The following is a 16,456-nucleotide window of genomic DNA, read 5'->3' as shown; positions in this document are numbered from 1 at the left end:
CAGCCAAGAATGAACTACCCAGCAAGGCTGCATGTCCTCTTCCAGGGAAAAAGACGGACTTTCAATGAACCAGGGGAATTTCAAATGTTCCTTTTGGAATGGCCAGAGCTGAACAGAAGGTTTGATCTTCAGATACAGGACTCAGGTGAAGCATGGAGATTGGAGGAGAGGGGGAAAATATGAGGGACTTAATGAGGATGAACTGCATGTATAGAAAAATGATACTGATAATATTCATATGAACCATCTCAGTTAATAGAGCAGGCAGAGGGAGCTTTTATAGTTGAAGCACAGGAGAAAGCTGAATTTGAAGATAAAATATGGTGTAAAAATGGAGTCAATAAAAAAAAAGGGAAATGGAATGGGAGAAAGAAAAAGGCAGAGGGGGAATAGTCCAAGATATTTCACATAAGATTTTTTTTATTACAATGAGCTATTGCAATGATATGGAAGTGGGGAGGCAAGGGGGAATGAGGGAACCTTTGCTCTCATCAGAGATGGCTAGGAAAGGAAACAGCAAATATACTCAATGGGGTATAGACAACTGGAGTAAGAAGGAGGGGGGAGCAGGGGGAAGGGCTGGGGATGTGAATAAAGGAGGAGAGGATGGACCATGGGGGGACAGTGGTCAGATATAACACATTTTCTTTTTTACTTCTTGCAAAGGGCTGGGATTGGAAAGCCTGCCCAGGACCATAGGGCCAGGTGGATTCTGGGCCTAAGGGGTGGTATGGGGGCTCAGGGCTTCTTGGCCCCAGGACCAGGGATCTGTCTGCTGCGCCACTCAGCGACCCTACAGCAGAGTCAGAGTAAAAGGAGAGAGAAAATATAGTACATGGTAGTGGAGAAATAAGAAAGGAGGGAGTTGCGATCAGCAATGGCAATGGTGGAAAAATATGGAAGTAACTTTTGTGATGGACTTATCATAAAGAATGTGATCCACTCACGACAGAGTTAATGGTGTTGGAACAAAGACTGAAGCACATTTTTTGTTATTATTATTTGGGGGGGGTGCAGGGCAAGTGGGGCTGGGTGGCCTGCCTGGGGCCACATAGTGGGGTGATCTTTGGGTGTCTGGGGCCGGATTCGGACCCAGGTGCTCCTGGCTCAAGGGCCAATGCTCTGTCTGCCACCCAGCCACCCCTACTATTATTACTATTTTATTTTATTTTGGATCTTTTTTTTCTTCTTCTTTTTGGTTTTTGCAGGGCAGTGGGGATCGGGTGGCTTGCATGGCACATGGCTGGGTGATGATTGGGTTTACGAGGCTGGATATGGACTCGGGTACTCGTGGCTCCAGGGCTGGTGCTTCGTCCATTGCGCCACCTGGCCATACTTACAATTATTACTATTATTTTTTTTAATTTTAATTTTTTTCTCTCCCCTTTACTTTTTCGCCCAAGCAAGTCTATATATATTCATGGGGGGAGGGGTATTTTGTTTACTTGTAAACAAGTATATTTTATTAATGTAAAAAACATTTGTACAAAATGAGAATAAAAAAATAAATTAAAAAGAAATGATCAGAAAAAAAACCAATTAGATGTTTTCGATTACATTAAATTAAAAAGCTTTTGCACAGATAAAACCACTGTAACCAAGATCAAAAGAAATGTAGTAAATTGGGAAACAATCTTTACAACTAATGACTCTGACAAAGGACTCATTTCTAAAATATACAGAGAACGGAGTCATATTTTTAAAACAAAAAGCCATTCCCCAATTGACAAATGGTCAAAGGATATGCAAAGGCAATTTACAGATGAAGAGATGAAAGCAATTCATAGCCATATGAAAAAATGCTCTAAGTCATTAATTATTAGAGAAATGCAAATTAAAGCTTCTCTGAGGTACCACCTCACACCTCTCAGATTGGCCAATATGACCAGAAAGGATAATGATCATTGTTGGAAGGGATGTGGGAAATATAGGACTCTATTACACTGCTGGTGGAGCTGTGAACTCATCCAGCCCTTCTGGAGAACTATTTGGAACTATGCCCAAAGAACAACAAAAATTTGCATACCCTTTGACCCAGCAATACCACTACTGGGTCTATATCCTAAAGAGATGAAGAAAAAGGGTAAAAACATTACTTGTACAAAAATATTTATAGCAGCCCTGTTTGTGGTGGCAAAGAATTGGAAATCAAGTAAATGTCCTTCAATTGGGAAATGGCTTAGCAAACTGTGGTATATGTATGTCACGGAATACTATTGTTCTATTAGAAACAAGGAGGGATGGGATTTCAGGGAAGCCTGGAGGGATCTTCATGAACTGATACTGAGTGAGATGAGCAGAACCAGAAAAACACTGCACACCCTAACAGCAACATAGGAGTGATGATCAACCTTGAAGGACTCGCTCATTCCATCAGTGCAACAATCGGGAGCAATTTTGGGCTGTCTGCAAAGGAGAGTGCCATCTGTATCCAATTAAGGAGCTGTGGAGTTTGAACAAAGTTCAAGGACTATTCCATTTAATTTAGAAAAAAGAGATATCTTATTGTCTGATATTGTTACCTCTTAGAATTCTTGTCTCTTCTCTAAGGATATGATTTCTCTCTCATCACACCCAATTTGGATCAAGGTACAACATGGAAATAAAGTATAGACTGACAGATTGCTTTCCGTGGGGGGGGGGGGGGGAGTAAGATTGGGGGGAATATTGTAAAACTCAAATAATATCTTTAATAAAAATTAATTTAAAAAGTGTCAATAAGACTTTAAAAAATACAGGAGCAAATTCATAAAGGGCTACAAAAAGGATATTTTGTTCTTATACTAAATTTAGTATACACTAAGACACATAAAAAAGCTTACATTCTAATATAATTCTCTGTTGTATGTAAAACATTTGTTTTTGATTAATAGATAATACATTTTTTTAAAGAAAATGAAAAAAAATCAATTAAGGAGGAATAAAAGAATTACCAAACTGCATTGAGATCTCAGTTGAAGTCAGATAACATGAATTTTAATGTAATGAGTCAACATCATTACATTTGTGACTTTCTACAATTTAGTTTGGTACCATGTGAGTTAACAGAGGAGGAAGAAGATGGTAAAAGTAATCCAGACCTGACAACTGTTTAAAGGATAAACAAGAAAAGGATTTGAGGGATATAAGAAGAGAGGACAGTGCCAAGTTCAACTGGTTAACATTCTATCGATTCACCAAGACCTATGCCTTTGCACAAACTATGTTCAAGTTCCTAGAAAGCTATGCCCTCAGCTATGCCCCTTGGAATTCCAAGCTCCCTTCAAGATTCATTTCAAGCACATTCTACAAAGTCTTTTCCTAATTCCCTCAGCTGTTGATGCCACATACCTCCAATTAAGGTATTAGTATTTATTTTGGTTTTGTTTGTCTGTGGACATGTTGGTTATGTTGTTTTTGGGATTTATTTTCGGGTGGTTGGGAATTTGTATTTTAGCAGAATGCAAGGTTTACTGGGGGGCAAAATATTTTCATTTTTTCTTCGTTAACACCAGGACTGATGAAACATAGTATTTGAAATTACACCAATATCATCCTACACTTTTAATCAAGGACTCCAGTCATCCTGAGGCGAAAACTCAAATCACTCTTGTTCTCATAGACTGGCCAACAATAGGTTCCAGCCCTATTTCTTAGAGGTCATCGTTCAGAGTGAATATAAATAGCAAAAGATTCTCTTTTGGTCAACTCTTCCCTGACTAATTTTTTTTTCTAATTAAGTAAAAAGAGGGCATTCTTTGTCTCAATTCTTACCTATACTTAATCACTGAGTGGGCATTGCCTCTGTCAAGCTGCGACCTTAGCTTAAAAAGGTCAGTCTCCCACTGCATCTATCTGGGCTATCTACAGTTGTCCCAATTTGTATCTTGCCACTGGACTCAGATGGTTCCAGAGGAGAAAGTAAGGCTGGTGATTTTACACAACTCTCCATTTAAATCCAAGTGATCTGGAAGTCATGGAATCACCTTTCTGATACCATTATCCTCTTCTTCAAGAATGAAGGACATAATTACCTAGCTGTATGGCCTTGGGTAAGCCACTTAACCCCATTGCCTTGAAAAAAAAAAGAATGAAGGACAAACAACAGTGATGGCAAAGGATGGTGAAGATTAACCCAATTTCCAACAAGGGGTAGAACCACAATACACAGGAATTGTGGGGGGGGGGGGGGAAGGAAATAGAAAGAAAGAAGCTATATCAACAGAAAACAGGTCATCTCAACTAGAACTGAAGTTTACAATGGCATGAAGGAGCAAGAACAAACAGGAATTGTGCAAATCATCCAAGAGTGTAGGAGGGATTGATTTTATTACAAAGTCCCAAACAAGAAACTGAGGGAGGTAAGAGCAAATAGGAAAAAAAACACCAAATACAGTGAAAAATATTATGGAGCAAGAAACCAAGAGAAATTAAATCCTGAAGAGATTAACTCCACAACAAATATAAGTGGGACTTTATTGAGAACGACTTCAGTACCAGAACATAGAAATAATGCTGGAAAAAAAATGAAGCAAAGAGAATAAAATGAAAATAAAACTTGAGGAAAAGTAGCTTGGAATAGAAGATGTAAAATTTTATGCAAATAGTGGGTAACCCATTAAAAATTAGAAAGGAGCAAGCAAAATTAAACATCTGAACCAAGTCAAAGGACTGGAAAAATTACATCTTCCAATAATAAACTACTGTCCTGGAAAACGGGTCAAGAGAGGTAAACTTAAGAATTAGGCTCTCTGAAAAAAAATCATGGATACTGATTTCAATATATCATAAAAGAAAATTGGCCTGATCTATTAGAACCTGGGAACAAAATGAAAACAGAAAGGTTCAGCTGATCACTTTTTGAAGAAAGCCCAAATGGAAAATATCCAGGGATGTCAAAGCTAAATTTCAGTATTTCCAGGTCAAAGAAAAATTACTGCAAGCAGTCATACAGAAAGCTCATCTTAACAAAACACTGTCAAGATGGAAACAAGATAATGTTACAGAGCCTTAAAGGAGAGAAAAAAGAAAAATTATGGAATACAATATCAAAGGCAGAATTTAAAGGCTTTGTAATCAAGAGGAACTTAACCCTGAAAATATGAAAACAATTCTACAGTGTGGAAAACATACCTGTAGAATACAGGACTTTTAAATTTCCAGATTAAAAAAAAACATAATTGAGTAGAAACACTAAAATACAAACAGGAAGAGTAATCTAGAAAGATAAGTAAAACATTTGAGCAAATGTAAAGGGATAAATGTCCCTTCAAAATACAGAACACAGAAGAAGCTAAGAAATCTAAAAACAGAAGAAAAAGTACAAACATCCATAAGGTTTGGATCCTATTCTGTTTTATTGATTCTAAGAAAGGGAAAAAAGGAATACACCATGGACAAAATGAGGGAAAAAGAAGGCACACACTAGATCTCTGGGGTAAAACTGGGGTAAAAAAGAATATACTACAAACAAAAATACACAGAAGCAGACATCTCATGAATCTTATTCTTAATCTGAACCAACAAAAAGAGGGTCAAATATCAACATCTGATGTAAAAATATATTTAACTCAAAAGGTAAACAGAGTCAGGAAAAGGGAATGTTTAAGAGAAATGGTAGACTTTGATCCAGCAATACCACTACTGGGTCTATACCCTGAAGAGATTATGAAAATGGGTAAAAACATCACTTGTACAAAAATATTCATAGCAGCCGTGTTTGGAAATTGACTGAATATCCTTCAGTTGGGGAATGGATGAACAAATTGTGGTATGTGATGTTATGGAACACTACTGTTCTATTAGAAACCAGGAGGGATGGGAATTCAGGGAAGCCTGCAGGGATCTGCATGAACTGATGCTGAGCGAGATGAGCAGAACCAGAAGAACATTGTACACCCTAACAGCAATATGAGGGTGATGAACAATCTTAATGGACTTGCTCATTCCATCAGTGCAATAATTAGGCACAATTTTGGGGTTTCTGCAATGGAAAATACCATCTGTATCCAGAGAAAGAATTGTGGAATTCAAACAAAGACCAAAGACTTTTACCTTTAATTTTAAAAAGACTGTTATCTTATTATATAGTTTTGCTACCTCTTATATACTTTATTTTTTTCCTTAAGGTTATGAATTCTCTCTCATCACATTCAACTTAGATCAATATATACCAATGTAAAGACTAAGGACCGCCTTCTGCGGGAGGGGGAGAAGCGAGATTAGGGGAAAAATTGTAAAATTCAAAATAAATAAATTATTTTTTAAAAAAGAGTTATGGTAGTAGTGGCAGCTAGATGAAGTAATGGCTAAAAAATGGGCTCTGAGGTCAGGAGGACCTTAGCTCAAATTCCACCTCAGACACATACTACCAAATATGATCCTAGGCAAATTACTTAACTCCAATTGCCTCAAAAAAAAAAAAAAGGAAGGAGAAGGAAGGAAAAGGGATGAAGAAAGTTGGTAGAGTGGGGGAGGCCATAAACTTGAACTTCAGAGGGGAAATTAAAACAAAGGAAAATATTTTTTCTTATATTTCTTATATTTAAGAACCAATTTGAGGCCTAGGCAAGAAGAAAAGGAGCAGGTGAGTAGGAGTAAATTACTTTAATTATATTTTATTTGGTTCATCAGATTTCTTTTCTTCTATCCCTTCCTTCTTTGGAAAAAGGTACAAAAGATAGCAAAAAAAATAAAAAGAAAGAAAAACAAAAGAAGACATATTGAAAGGAAATACCTCAGCACTGTAAACAAAAAAGAATTTTGAAAGTCTTCAGAAGGAATGATCAATTATGACTCTAAAAGTGTGAGGATGAATGTGCTTACTACTCCTTGACAAAGAATTAATAGATTGGAGTAGTAGTAGTTCTAAAATTTTTTGGTTGGGGGACCCTTTTACTCTCATATAAATACTGAGAACTCTTAAAAGAGCATTTGTTTATGTGGTTATAGCTATCAATATTTACCTTACCAGAAAATAAAAATGCTAACATTTTAAAATGTTGATTAAAATAGCATTTTCAAAAAAGAAAAACAGCTCTATTTCCCAAACCAAAAAAACTAAGAATGACACTGTTTTACATTTTTGAAACTTTCTTTAATATCTGGAGTATAGCCAGATTCTCATATATACTTTTGCATTCAATCTTTTTTAATACATGGCTTTGGTATGAATATATAAAGAAAATCCAGTCTCACATAAGATTGGAGAAAATCTAATAAATATTTTAATAGCCTTTTCAGATAATTTTGTATAATCTTTTCCGATACTAAACCAAAACTCAACAAGTGATGGGGGTTTTTTCTGCATAAGCCTTGCTTTTTTTTTCAGACACCCTCAGCTCGTTATCAATTGCTTCAATATTTTTCCCCACAGTTGCTATTGCTAGCTGAATTTCCCTCCATCCTATTCCCCCCCACCATTTACTCCATTCTCTCTCTCTTTCACCTTGTGCCTTCAAGTGAATTATATTTGACGATCCTCTTCCACAATCTTCCCTCTCTTCTATTACCTAAACTCCCTCCCCACCCCAGTCCCCTGTCCTTTCCTATTTTACTCTAGGCTAAGATAGATTTCTATATCCAAATGAGCATGTATGTTATTTCCTCTCTGAGTCACTTCTCATGAAAATAAAAGCTCATTCACTCTCCATCACCTTCTCATTGCAATAACTTTGTCTCTTATGTAAAATAACTTAACCCATTCTACCTTTCCCTTTCTCCCAGTAGTCTTTTCTCACCCATTAACTCTATCTTTTTAATACATTATACCTTAAAACCCCCCTCCCGTGCCTTGCCTATATATATATCTTCTAACTGCCCTAATAAATGAGACGGTTCATATGAGTCATCAGTATCATCTTCCCATGCTGGAATACTCACAGTTCAACATCAAGTCCCTCATAATTTGTTTTCATCCACCCTTTCTATGTTTCATCTCAGTCCTGCACTTGATGATCAGACTGTCCGTTCGGCTCTTGTCATTTCATCAGAAAAGTTTGAAAGTTGCCTATTTCACCAAATGTCCATCTTTTCCCCTGAAAGAGTCTATTTAGTTTTGCTAAGTAGTTGATTCTTAGTTGTAATCCAAGGTCTTTTGTCTTCTTAAATATCATATTCCAAGCCATAAGAGTCTTTAATGTAGAAGCTGCTAAATCATGTGTTATCCTGACTATAACTGTACAATATTTGAATAGTTTCTTTCTGGCTGCTTATAATATTTTCTCCATGATTTGGGAGTTCTGAAAATTTAGCTGTAATATTCCTGGCAGTTTTCATTTTTGGATCTTTTTCAGGAGGAGATTGGTAGATTCTTTTAATTTCTATTTTACCATCTGCTTCTAAGGTGGGGCAATTTCCCTGAAGAATTTCTGGAAAATTGAAGTCTAGGGTATATTTTTGGTCATGACTTTCAAGTAGTCCTATAATTTTTAAATTATCTCTCCTGGATCTGTTTTCCAGGTCAATTGTTTTTTCAATGAGATAGTTCACATTTTCTTCTAGTTTTTCCTCTTCTTTTGCTTTTGTTTTATTATTTCTTGATTTCTCACAAAGTCATCAGCTTCCCTTAGCTCCATTCTACACTTTAAGAAATTCTTTTCTTCAGAGAACTTTTGTATCTTCTTTTCCATATGGCCAATTCTGCTTTTTAAGATATTCTCCTCATTAGTCTTATGGACTGCTTTTTCCACTTGACTCAAACTGGTGGTGGTGGGGGGTTTGGGTTGTCACCCCCCCCCAAAAGCAATGACCTTGCCCAAGGTCACACAGCTAGGCAATTATTATTTGAGGCCATATTTGAACTCAGGTCCTCCTGAATCCAGGATCAGTGCTCTATCCACTGTGCCACCTAGCTGCCCCCCAAAATGGTTTTTAAGATGTATTTCCTTCAGTATTTTTTTAATCCCCTTCACCAAGTTGTTCAACTGATATTAAGTGATTTCCCCACATTGTTCTCATTTCTCTTCCCAATTTTTCCTCTACCTCCCTTACTTGATTTTCAAAATCTTTTCTGAGCTGTTCCATAGTCCGAGACCAATTCATATTGTTCTTGGAAGATTTGATCTTGTTATCTCCTGAGTATGTATTTTGATCTTCCCTAGGAAAGAGTAATTGACTATGGTCAGATTGTTTTCTTCTGTTAGTTGCTCATTTCTCCAGTTTATGACTTGATTTAACTCTGTTGAAGGGGCTCTGCTTCCAGGATACAGGACACACTGTCCCAAACTTTTTGAGGGTTTTTGCAACAGTTTTCAGGGATACTCCCCAAGGACCTCAATTCCTCAAAGCTCGTATGAGAGGTACTGACTGCTCTCCAGGTCTGTGCTCTGAATGACCACAGGCCCTCCCCTCTGCCCTGGAACCACGAGGAAAGTCCCTGCTCTACTATGGCAAAGAAGCTCCTTTTCCTGAGACTGGGGTCCCAGATTGCAACCTGGATCTGAGTAAGGGCAAAGCAACAGGATCCTGCTTCAGTGATAAAAAAAAAAAAAGAGATCTCAGCAGTCTCCCCCAAACCCCTTACTGTCCTGGGGTTGAGCATTCTGTTAGCAGTTACTTTGTGGCTCCCCAGGCCTCTGGTCCTCTGGGGTCAGGTCTGTGCTAAGATCTGCACTAGACTGGGCTGCTCTGCTCTCACTCTGGTGCAGGAGAATTTTTCCACTGACCTCCCAACTGTCTTTGACAATCCCTGAGTTGAGAGGTCTGGAAACTGCTGCAGCTGCCCATGAACTCTGGGGTCCCCAGGACTCAGGCACCCCACAGACTATTCCTGGATGGCTGGAGGTAGGTCGCACCAGCACACAGCTGTGGGGTAGGTCCTTTCTAAACCCTGTGTAACAGACTATTCCCATAGATCTTTCAAGTTGTCTTGGATGGAAAAATTGTTTCACTCAGTCTTTTATGGGTTTTCCACTCTAGAATTTGACTAACATCATTATTTAAAGGTATCTGGAGTGGTCTGGGGGGGGAAAGCTTGTGGGAAATGCTGGCTTCACTCTACCATCTTGACTCCCCCCCCCCCCAAGTGGTAGTTTCTTAAAGATTAGTTGTAATGTGAAATCTGAAATTTTTCAAATTGTTATATTAAAATTCACTAGTATACACTGCACTGTGATCTTTTATTACATCATTATGTAAAATCATACAATAGTCATTTGGAAAATATTGGCTCACTGAGTTAATGCAGCTCTTTATACAAAATAGACAAAAAAAATTTAATTCCTTAATATCACCATCAATCTCATCAGGAAACTCTTTTTAAGTAGTAGTGGGAAACTGTGAAGTTCACAAGTTTTCAGAAATTCCAACTATCTCTTGAAAACTCAAATTTCATCAGTGGCAATAGATACTGTCAAGTGTATTCCTTAAAACAGGCTCATTTTTTTCATTTTTTTGAGACAATTGTCCTTAAAATCCCCAAGTTTGAATAACCATAGTTTTGTCAATCACTCTTTCAGTAAATAAAATTCCATGAAAAATAGGCTACTTCAGCTCGCAAATCAAACAACTACACAGGTATTTTCCCTTGAGAAAACAATCATATTTTGATATGCACCAGAAGTGATTTACTACTCCTCATTTCATTATACAAAATACTGAAAAGATGTGAACATAGTGGCACAGATTTCATAAATTCAGTTATTTTCATTGCTTCTTCAAGGACATGCTTAAGTAAAACTTTTTTTAACAGAGCAAATTTATAATGGTGACAGATACCAGGATTACAAGTAGAGTTGGCACCACTGCCTTCATTCCTGCTATGGCACAAACTGGTTTATGCAGTCTGCCTTTGTGCCAACACTGTAAATGTTATTGCATATACAGGATAAACCATGAAATTGAAAAAAAGTATCCAATATTTAGAATATTTCAGCACCTCGTGTTGTTGCTAAGTAACCAAATAAAAGATCTTCTTTGATGGTTGGTTGGTGCTAATACCAGATGAATACAAATAAATAGCTAATAGCTCAAAGATCTATCAATTCATCTGTTTTGGAAGGTAGAAGTAAAATCTGCAGGAGATATTTAACTTGGTCTTCATGCTGACAGCTAATCTTTAATTCATGTTGCCTCTGGAAATAATACATATTCATGAAAGAGTGAGATTGAAATCATGTTGATTATATTATTAATAAAAATAACTTTTACCTTGAGGACTTCCTCAAAGGATCCTGACAACCCTCAGGACTTGAAAGACCATACTTTTGAGAAAAACAGGACTAGATGCACAAAGGAAATACTTAAAGACAGGGGCCAATGTATGGATGTTTCGCTTAATTTTGAGGGGTAGGGAGGTATAAGAAGATAGAAGATAATGATCGCAATGCCAAAAAGAATGAAAAGAGTTTCAGCAAAACTTTTAAAAGTTTGAAGGAATGAAAAAAGGGAACAAAGATGATGAATTTTGATCATTTTTCCTTGCCAAGTACAACTCCTTGAGAAGTATTTTTCATCACACCCCAGAAGAATGGCCCAGTAATCATTCTTCCTTCTTCTTACTCTTTATTCTTCTACAAGCTCTATTCCTACTGCCTGTAAACATACATACTCCAAGACTTTAAAAATAAAAGAAAGCAAAAAACCTTCACTTGATACCATTATCCCTCAGATTTTTAATCACTTTTATATTATGGACCCACCATCTGGTGATTGCGACCCCCCCAAAGCAGAATTTCCTCAAATATATATTATATATATATATATGATTATTAAAAAAATTACACTGAAATAGTCATTAAGAAACTCTGCCCCAAAGTTATATCTTCTTGCCTTCACTGGACACTACTATCTGTCCTCTTTCTTACTCTAAGACTTGTGTAATCTACTTTCCAACTTTAACATTCAATTGAAATCACCCTCTCCAAAGTTATCAATTTATTAAACTGAAGGACCTTTAAAAGATGCCTAACCTCGGGGCGGCTAGGTGGTGTAGTGGATAAAGCACCGGCCTTGGAGTCAGGAGTACCTGGGTTCAAATCTGGTCTCAGACACTTAATAATTACCTAGCTGTGTGGCCTTGGGCAAGCCACTTAACCCTGTTTGCCTTGCAAAAGCCTAAAAAAAATGCCTAACCTTCTTGACTTTTCAGCAGAATCTGTTAATGAATGATACTTTCTTTCCAAATATCTCTCTGAGTTTTTGTGCTACTACTCTCTTTCGCCTTTCTTCCAACCTGTATGACCACTCCAATCATTTTTTACTAACTCATTATCAACATCATTCTCTAACTTTGGATGTATACTTGTTCCTTTTCTCTTTACTCTACATACTCTCTTTTAGTGATCTCATTAACTAACATGAATTTAATGATCATTTCTATGCACATGGCTCCTGAAGGTACCTACTCAGAGCTATCCTCAGTCTTCCAATTACCTTCAAGAAATTTCAAACTGGAAGACCCCTAAGTAAATCAAACTGCCCTTGCCTCCTTTTCTAGACTTCTCCATTTCTATAGAATTCAACAGCATCCCTCTAGTAACCCAAGTTTGCAACTTCAAAATCATCCTCAACTGCTTACTCCAATATCCTCAAACATGTCATATGTAAGACAAGGCAAAAAAACCTTTATATTAAGTGCTTATTATGTGCCACAGGGCTCTGTGCTAAGTTCTGGGAATAGAAATGCACATAAAAAGATAGTACTAGTCCCTCAAGGAAGTCATATTGAAGAAGACAACAAACAAATGGAAGCTGATGAAGATGGGAAGTACCTTACACCTTTCTGCAAGGTGAAGAAAGAAGTTCAGAAAGTCATAAGTAAAGCCTGGAGAGGAATAACAGGGTAAACATCAACTACACAAGAAGAAATCAAAACATTTCATTGATGCTACTTGTTCCTCTGTACAAGAAACCTCACTGGCAGAGAAAATATAAAATCCTTTCTTTTGCAATTAAAGCCCTACTCTCCATATCCTGAAGAGATCATGAAAAAAAGAGTAAAAACCCCACATGTACAAAAATAATCATAGCGGCTCTGTTTGTAGTGGCAAAGAATTGTTTTGTTTTGTTTTTTAGGTTTTTGCAAGGCAAACAGGGTTAAGTGGCTTGCCCAAGGCCACACAGCTAGGTAATTATTAAGTGTCTGAGACCAGATTTGAACCCAGGTACTCCTGACTCCAAGGCCGGTGCTTTATCCAATACGCCACCTAGCTGCCCCCTGTAGTGGCAAAGAATTGGAAATCAAGGGGATGTCCATTAATTGAGGAATGGCTGAACAAACTGTGGTATATGTATGTGATAGAACACTATTATTATATAAGAAATAAAGAAGGATGGAATGTCAGAAAAGCCTGGAAAGACTTGCAACAATTGATGCTGAGTGAAATGAGCAGAACCAAAAGAACATTATACACCTTAACAATAACACTGAGTGATGATCAACCTTGATGGACATGCTCACTCCATCAGTGAATGATCAGAGACAATTTTAAAGGAACCATGATAAAGAATACCATCTGTATCCAGAAAAGGAACTATGGAGTTTAAATGAAGACCAAAGATTATTATCTTCAATTTTTTAAAAAGTTGTCTTATATATTACATAATTTTAATATCTCTAATATTTTCTTATCTTTATGGATATATTTTTTTCTCTCAACACATTCAATTTTGATCTACACATGTCATGGAAACAAATGTAAAGACTATATCATATTGCCTTCTGTTGGAGGGAAAGGGGAGGAGGAGGGAGGAAAATTGTAAAATTCAAAATCTTGCAAAAAAAATGACTGGTAGAAACCACTATTGTATATAATTGGAAAGCAAATAAAATATTTATACAATAAAAAATATTAAAGTCCTACACAAAAACTGGATCTAGGTTAGTTACCAGTAAAGGTTTACATCACTTCCTATTAAGTCTAGTCAAACTGACATATATAATGTTTCTCTATATGACATTCCACTGACTTTTTTTTGTATCTTTGCACAAGACTGGAATGGACTCCTTTCTTCAACTCCACCACTGGCAATCCAGTTTCTTTCAAGGGTTAGCTCAAATACACCTTCTATATGAAGTTCTTTTCTGGTCTTCTAAACTATTAGCAACTTCCACCCAAAAATTATTTTGTAGTTATTTTATGTTCATATTTATGCATTTTCATTTTTCATTTTAATATTTATATCCCAAACAGCTAGCCCAGTGCTTGAACAACAGCAGACAAATGATAAGGGCTTGTTAAAATGTTCTGAAAGCCCTTTGCATTTATATAATATTTTACCTTAAATTTTTTCATATACATTAATCCTTCGATCTTTATCCAATCAGAAAATTGTTATAATGCAGCTTTCCAGGGGGAAAAAAATAAAAGCAGAGAGAGATTCAATCCTATGACCAACTTATGACAGCTAGAACAAGAATCCTGACTTTTTTATCTTTGGGACCAAAACTATTCATTATAACAATGCTTCAACATTTAAGAAGAATGACTAACAAAGACTTAGGCTAATTAATGGGATTTTCCCCCTCTGTATCTCCTCAAATAGAGCTTCTAAATAAAAAACTCTAAAAAAAACCTGACCAATTAAATTTCTTTAAATCTCAGAGAGTGGATGCTACTGTGAATATCTAAAATAAACAAAAGAGAGGCATTATCAAATGAAAGCAGAAAAACAAAGGCTAAGAAAACACACAAATTAACATTAACAGAAACCCATATTTATTTAGGTTACCAACTGATCTCTCACTAAGGTTGGCAGACAGGATGGTACCCATCTATAATATTCAAGTGAGCATTTGATTGTTGATTTAAATATTGAGGTTAAAACTATCGTGTGTGTGTGCGTGTGTGTGTGTGTGTGTGTGTACAAACACATACACAACCACCCTTATATTAACCTCTTAAAATAAAAATCAGTTAAGATACACAATCACAATTATCACCCACTCAATTCTTTTTCAGATATGAAATTTAACACATACTGAACTTCTTCTGAAACTTACTTTAAAACTAAATGCAAGTTAGCTGATAGCCGAGGATCTGTAAACTGTGTTGTTCTGTTGTTATGGTCAACAAAGTAAACTCTTCCAGTTGCTGTATTTCTGATTTCCCATCCAGGAGGCAGTGGACCAAGCTCTTCACAATTGATGTTGCTAAGATCTCTGCAAAAACAAATATAAATGAAAAATACCTCAGTTTTGTATCTGGTGAGCCAATCAAATATAAATGTGGCAAAAACAATTCCATGAAATCTGAGAATATATAGTTTCAGAAACTTCATATATTTAACTGAAATTTTTAATTCCCCAGGGAAAATAAGATAAAACAAGCAATATCCTACAAATGAATCAAGAAAAGTTCTTCCCACATAAGTATTTTTAATAAGTTCGTGAGGTTCTCATGGTTTTTTAAATGTTTTATTGGTGACTTATCTTTACATCACAGTAATTTCCCAAACCAACTCTCGGGTTTAAATTCCCTTATGACAAAGATAACAACATAATATTAAAAAAAAAAAGAACATCAAAGTATAAATATTCGTTCTTAGTAGATCTCCACATTCACAAGATTAACATAAAAGTGATTTAAAGTTGAAATAAAGGTACTGAAACATATGCCAACACATGATGACATATGATATTACTTTGAACAGAAAAATAGTTATAAATATCAATACTAAAGAATTAGAAAATGCTTTCAACTGTTTATATTCTTGCTACCACTTCATTTTTTTATTATTTAAGGCAATGTGGTTAAGTGACTTGCCCAAGGTCACACAGCTAGGTAATTATTAAGTGTCTGAGGCCGGATTTGAACTCAGGTCTTCCTGACTCCAGGGCCAGTGCTCTATCTACTGCACCACCTAGCTGCCCACTTCATTTTTAAATTACAAAAAACTAGTTAAAAAAACACAAACTCTCAAAAAACCCTTTACCTCTAAATTAAAGATGAATAAAAATATAAATATTCCTAGTAAAGTTAACATTAACAAAAACCCATACGGTATATGAGTCTTTTATAATTTTACAATATTGTTAAAATTATTCTATTAATGTTGCAGAGCTTGGAAAGACCTAACTAGATATTATATGTAAAGAATTTTATATAAATATTAAACATTCATTTGGGTTTTGAGTTTTTTTTTAAATATATTAAGGTAATGGGATTAAGTGACTTGCCCAAGGTCACAAAGCTAGGCAATTATTAAATGTCTGAGGCCATATTTGAACTCAGGTCCTTCTGACTCCAAGACCAGTGCACTATCCACTACAACACCTAGCTGTCCCCATTCATTTGTTTTTAATGTAAAAAAGGAATTGGAAGGCAGCTAGGTGGTGCAGTGAATAGAGCACAGGCCCTGGAGTCAGGAGTACCTGAGTTCAAATCCGGCCTCAGACACTTAATAATTACCTAGCTGTGTGGCCCTGGGCAAGCCACTTAACCTTGTCTGCCGCAAAAAACAAAAACAAAAACAAAAAAACCTAAAAAAAAAAGAATGGGAGGAGTAATTTAAATCAGGGAAATTAATAGTCAAAACA

The 16,456-nt window shown here is 36.2% G+C and overlaps 1 protein-coding gene across 5 annotated transcripts in view; it reads right to left on the bottom strand.

The window, feature by feature from the left end:
* Positions 1-16,456, bottom strand: part of SMURF2 (SMAD specific E3 ubiquitin protein ligase 2) — a 164,202-nt gene that overhangs the window by 27,315 nt on the left and 120,431 nt on the right. For all 5 annotated transcript variants that reach the window (XM_074224773.1, XM_074224770.1, XM_074224771.1 and 2 more), the window contains one exon: positions 14,921-15,079. In XM_074224773.1, coding sequence (XP_074080874.1) covers positions 14,921-15,079 — 159 coding nt within the window. The remainder of the gene's footprint in view (positions 1-14,920; positions 15,080-16,456) is intronic.

Source organism: Macrotis lagotis, chromosome 2, assembly GCF_037893015.1.
Source record: "Macrotis lagotis isolate mMagLag1 chromosome 2, bilby.v1.9.chrom.fasta, whole genome shotgun sequence".
Classification (NCBI taxonomy): Eukaryota; Metazoa; Chordata; class Mammalia; order Peramelemorphia; family Peramelidae; genus Macrotis; species Macrotis lagotis.
Note: the sequence above shows the minus strand (reverse complement) of the source record. Positions and strands in the feature narration are given on the sequence as shown.